The sequence below is a fragment of the Diorhabda carinulata genome, chromosome 4 (genome assembly GCF_026250575.1).
Source record: "Diorhabda carinulata isolate Delta chromosome 4, icDioCari1.1, whole genome shotgun sequence".
Classification (NCBI taxonomy): domain Eukaryota; kingdom Metazoa; phylum Arthropoda; class Insecta; order Coleoptera; family Chrysomelidae; genus Diorhabda; species Diorhabda carinulata.
In genome coordinates, this window is record NC_079463.1 from 16,489,577 (window position 1) to 16,496,027 (window position 6,451).

General features: G+C 30.4%; 1 protein-coding gene across 1 annotated transcript; it reads right to left on the bottom strand.

Annotated features, from left to right (window-relative positions):
• Window positions 1-371: 371 nt before the first annotated feature.
• Window positions 372-2,057, bottom strand: LOC130892988 (piggyBac transposable element-derived protein 4-like). Its single transcript, XM_057798749.1, has one exon. The coding sequence runs from the start codon at window positions 2,055-2,057 to the stop codon at window positions 372-374; it is 1,686 nt and encodes a 561-aa protein (XP_057654732.1).
• Window positions 2,058-6,451: the final 4,394 nt, after the last annotated feature.

Sequence of the window (6,451 nt, forward strand, 5' to 3'; positions counted from 1 at the left end):
ATTATCACGTTGACGGACAGTAGGAACAAGCGAAGTTCGAAAATTGACACTATATGTTTTTGTGATTTTTAGAATGTTAGAAGTATAGTTTTACTCTTTCTGCTTAAATAAACTTAATTTTGATTAATTTAGTACCTTTAATTAGGTTGCGGCTATAACCGTCATGGCGCCAGCGGACTCTATACACTAAGTGATAGGACGATGGCGGCTATAACAGCAAAAATTTAAAAACGTAAATGACAGGTTAATGGTTCAAACAAGCAATTTTTGTATGCAACAAAGTATTTTTGGGAGTTTTACACGAAATGTTAGTTCTTAAATCAAACAAAAATAAATAAATGACAAAAAAATTTATTATAATTTTATAATTATTATACATTATTTTCGGTATGCCATGTTTCAAAGCATGGTGCAGGACACAGTGCAGGTTTTGACATGCAATTCTTGCAGCAATATGATGTTTCCTTCCTTATTCCCTGTTTATAACATTGTTTACAACGCTGAAAATATGTTTTTCGCTGATAATTTTCAGGAGGTGAAATTTTCTCAGGAAAATGCTGTGTTCCATAGTTGTTGATTTCATTGGTTTGGATTTGTGCACGTTTAAATTGAACCAAAGTTCCTCCATCCCGTTTATTATCTATACCAGTTAGAGATCGTATGATTGCTTCCCTGTACTCTATATACTTCATTTGAGAACCTGTCTTTTCTTTAAAGATGTAGAAAGAATTCCATACTGCTACATCCAGTAGATGAAAGATTACCTTTTTATACCATCTAATTGTCTTCCGTGGACAGGAATAATAGGACATCATCTGATCTGCTCTGTCTACACCTGACATATTCTGATTATAATTCACTATTTCAATTGGTTTTCTCTTTTCCTGTTGTCGCCGGTTAGCTGTGTTTATCATGCTTGGGTGGTAAGCTGTTGTTAGACATAGCACATCCCGTTTATCTTTCCATTTGGACACATAAGTCTGATTTTGGCGTCGCCATACATGTTCTCCTTTTCTAAGCTTACGACGTGTTATTTCTTGTGGCAGACCCTTCCTATTTACACGAAGAGTTCCTGTCACATGTGTCTTTTTGCTAAGTAATTTGTTAGACAATGGTAGACTGTTGTAATCATTATCCATGAACAAATGATGGCCTTTGTTTAAGTATGACTGCATCAATCGCATCACAAGACTTTCAATAGTTGTCATGTTTTCATCGTTTTCTCGATGGCCTTTGTATACTTCTATATTCAAAACGTAACCTTGGGCTGAACAAAGTTCATAGAATTTAATTCCGTATTTTGCCTTTTTGCCTTTCATGTACGTGCGAAAATAAAGCCTTCCTCGAAATAATAACAACGATTCATCTAATGATAATGCTTCATTTGGTGCATATGCATTCGCAAACTTTTGTATGAGCAAATCAAGAAATATTTTTATTTTCCTCAAAGGGTCGTTTGAATTTTCTTCCTCAACACAAAAACACCTCAATATTTGCTCAAACCTCCTTCCAGACATTTGTGACGGAAATGCTGGGTGGTAATGTAATGCATCAATGGAAAAGAGTTTTCTAATGCTGGAGAATTTTAGCTGGGACTGAAGCAAACACAAACATAAAAACTTTCTCATTTCGATCATATCAGTATTTTTGAAATTTGCCTTTCTACTATGCCTTGTATGTGGCCGTGCTTGATTGCAAAGTTTTATGCCGTAATCATTCGTAGATTTTATAATCATTTCCATTACTTGGTCATCCCATATTTTTTCAAAAACCTGAATTGGAGAAACATTTTCTTCTATATCCAAAAGAATCCCAGCGGCATCTGCATCAAAAGGAAAGTTTCTTATAGATGTTGTATTGGTATGCCATGTCTCATCATTTTCTGGTTCTTCTGATGCTTCATATTCCTCATCTGTAGTTGATTCATCATCTTCACTATCCGAATTGTTATTTTCAGCACTGTCAGCATCAGATTCAGACTCACTGTTGCTTGATCCACTATTCATTTCCTCAACAATCTTCAGCAGCCTAGCCTGATCTTTTTCCCAACTGCCCATTTTCTGTAAATATTGAATAAAACATTTTATTTTGTATTATTATTTATTGTATATTATATATACAATATATATTTATCATTTACATTATCATTATTTATTTATATTTCAAATGTAAAACCAAAAAAAAAGTAAATAGTATAACCTATAGTATCGTTAACCTAACCTAAAATGCTAAATTTTGTTTTTTTATTTCTGTTTAAAGTATAAAATGAATAATAAACAAATACATACCAGTATAGTTATATAAATAATAATAAATATCGTTAAACGTATCAATAAGAACTATAAATTCAATAGAAAACACGATCGCACTACTCCCTTCACAACCACGTGCATACTGAATCTGCAACTCGTATAACAGGTGAAATATGAACTTCAACCTAAAAAGATGTTTTCAAAACACGACACTATGCTTCTACGTATACGCCAGTAAGTGCACATTTGTGCTGCTATAGCCATAGTGTCTAAAAACGACCGTTTCGTTTTGGACGGCTATAGCAGTCATGCCACATTGTGAACTTCGCTTTGACGGCTATAGCCGCAATTGTCCGTCAACGTGTTATTTGCCAGATCAGTATAAAATCGGACCAAAGATACAGTAAGATAGCGATTTTGATTTTGAATTCTTATACTACTTCTTTTAATGTAATTGAAGTTTTGTGAACATAATTTTTTTTCAATAGCATTTTTAAAAAATAGATTTATGGGTGATTCCGTTCTAACTGTGATATTCAATGTCCTGTATTGTTTTTTTGTACTAGTCATTAATTAATAATCAATTAATAAAAATTTTGTGTTAATTGAATAATTCTTAAGATATTTAAACATTATTTTTATACAATATAACTTGCCACTTAAAGAAAACTTATACTACATCACTTGAATGTCAGTACCGTGTCATGTCCATTCCTAGAATTTACCGATAAATTATTAATTTTTTTTGTCGTAACAAATTATTTAAACTAATTACCTTATAAATTCTAATGTTTATGATCAAACTGAGGAAAATTGATGCACTTGTTTAATATCTTAAGTTACCATGTCAGTACCGTGTCATGTCCATTCCTAGAATTTACCGATAAATTATTAATTTTTTTTGTCGTAACAAATGATTTAAACTAATTACCTTATAAATTCTAATGTTTATGATCAAACTGAGGAAAATTGATGCACTTGTTGTTTAATATCTTAAGTTACCATGTCAGTACCGTGGATAAATGAGTCAGTACCGTGGAACTCAAAATCCGACATTTGTATCTTGCTCGTGATACTTTGAAGTTGTAGTAAATTCCTCTTAGAGTTTTATTTTTACAGTAAAATAGATGAATAATATGCATAAAAAAGTTAGAAAAGTTAAATTTTAAAATCTTGAAATTTTGAATACAAAAAATCACAGTTAGAACGGAATCACCCTTATACTTACTAATAATTTATTATTATTTTCATAATTTCTTGAGATCTGTAAAATGGGAAAAGATCAGTAATATATTTTTTGAAGTATATTTGAAAAAGAATAATAATTAATTTCATAATTCCTAGTATAATCGGAGTAATTGATTAATTATGTATTCATTGACTAGTAAATAATTAGTTGAAATTCGGCGGTTTCAAGTTGTATCATTTCTTATTGGAAAGGTGGCAATGAAACACTAAATTGGATTAACTTGAATATATTTCCCGAGCTTTCGAATACTTACCAGTATGTATTAATCATTTAATCATTTGGGAATGAAATTATGGTCAAATACAATAAAAGAAACATGTATAAAAGAATGAAAATAAAAAAATTTTTCTCTCACAATAATTTATTAAGATTTTAGGTGGTTTTAAATTGTATTAATTCTTGTGAAAATTTTAAATTCATAGGTTCCAAAACTCAATATTCAAATTGACGTTGATAGAAATATTTATTAATTGAAATATCGCTTCTGGTTACTATAGGAATTTTTATTGATTTTTAATTGGTTAGATAAGAAGAAGTTGTAGTGAATGATGTTCAATATTGATTGGTTAATTTATGGATAACATGAAATTTCAATAGGTTAGGTCGTTATGAATATAGCCGAATATTTATTGGTTAGATATGAATGACATTTGATTTTATAGGTTAGGTCTATATGAGTGAAGTTGAAATTTAAATGTTAGGTGAGGTTAATTGGTTGTTAATAGCGTTGGATTTTTATAAAATTTGTTTTCTCAAAATCTAAAAGATATGCATAAATTACATTAAGTTCGTTTAAATCAGTTTTCTTATTAAGACATTAATCATTTTAGGAAATATACCAGTCGATTCGGAGTACACTTTCGTTCTAGCTTTTCTCCATTTTTGAGAGTCATAAAAAAATGTTTGGAAGAAAAATATCTACTTTGTTGAGCATAATCTCGCTTCGATGCAAGATATTCTTCCATTTTTATTTTGAAAAAAAATGTATCCTTTGTCTGTATAATTCTGACGATCCCTATCAGTAAAAAAAATTGGCCACAAAAAAGGATCCTTTTGTACGACGGCTTCATCTAGAAAAAAAAACATAACAATTGCAATAGTTTCTCTCATTACATTTACTCATTCAAAATTAGGAACAATCTTCAAAGCCTCATGACCTTGTGTACAATTATTGATATTGAAGATTGACATTTATAGCAATCATAATTATTAAGGAATGATTTAACAATGTACCTAACAATATTTCATTTTTTACTTCTTGTAATTCAAGCCTTTGATTTTTTTCATCATGTTCAACTGTTCTTTATTATCGTGCTCGCTGTGAGGAGCATAATTTAGAGTATTGTCATTTGTTATATCACACAAAACATTATCTGTCGTCACTGGCACTGGCACATTTTCTTCAAGATTATCAGAAGAATAACTTGCTCCAGCATTTTCATTTTGCAATTGTTCGTCAATCTCATTATTTTCTTTTTGTTGGTGTAATTTGCTTGAAAAATAATTATTTATCTTTGGTAAAGTTTTCACAAATGCTTCTTTTTGTTTAGCTTTCAACCTTTTTTGAGCACCACTATCATACTGACGTTTTGACATGTTATTATCTTACGTGTAAATCTCAACTTCACACAACACAAGAAAATATTGCATGTCGAACGCTTACAGGGAGATGGACAACTCACAACTGACCTCTCCGCTGCGTTGAGCACGCACGAGCACGTGAGCGCAAGCTTTTGTTTTTCCGCGAAACGAGAACAAATGCCGGGACCTGAACGCGCGACGCCGCCGTGCGGGTGCTTCCATAGGCGGCGCGCGCACGCTCTCCTGCGAATTACACGTTTCAAAAACAAATACAGTTTTCGTATATGATTGCTTATTTGTTTTTTTTTTTATGGTAAAGATTATATTAGATATGATCAAGAGTTAGGGTGTATAGGCTAAAAAGTAAGATGGAACCCTTTTTTTTTGTTAAACAAAATTTTAAAAACAATACAAATACGTTAGATTTGTGGTATCGAAACATCAAAAATACAGAATGTTTTCCAAATGATGGGGCCCTCTTGGACCTGGGGCCCGGGGTTATAGCCTCCCCCAAGCCCCTAGCTTAATCCGACCCTGCCTACTAAACTCCAACTATACAAATAACAAAATGAGTCCAAGCAAAAAGAATGATAACTTGTCAAATAAACGGTAACATAGAAAAATAAAAATTGATGATAGAGAGTGTCGGACATTGGCAGAGAGATAATTTTATAAATAAGAACATGCAAAATCACTCATGAAATTGTAGTATCAATTGAATATGATAATCAATTATAAAATGATTAGGTATTGAAATTTTATTTAACATTATTATAAATGGATAACTGGTTATAACTGTAGAAGGTTTTCTATGGATAACTGATTATAACCGTAGAAGGTTTTCTTTTTATAAGTTACGGTTAATGTTATACAACATATTAAATATAACAGTGAGGAAAACATCAATTTCAATAGGAAAAAATATATCAATATATCATTCAATCAAGATTCTACAAAACAAATAATATTACAGGATAAATCTTATACTAGAATCTTTGGAATGAACTTTTTTCACTAAAAAAATTATTTCAATGAAAATATGTTATAACAATAGTTTAATCAATTATGTAGTAAAATTAATGATAATAAGAATCATAAAAGATTGTCAGTACAATTACGGAACAGCATTATAGAAATAGTTAAAAGATTTACATTATAAATTCAAAGCTATTTGCAAAAAACCGACATTTATTTTGGAATCATCAATAGAAATACCATTATGAAATGTTTTCAATCATATGTGTAGACAATTAGGTATCAACTCAAAATTATATACTTTATAAAATATAAAAATCATTGAAGCAAAGTAAAATAAAGATTAAAAAAAATGTTAAATAGTTGAAATATATTTAATATCTGATAGTTACTA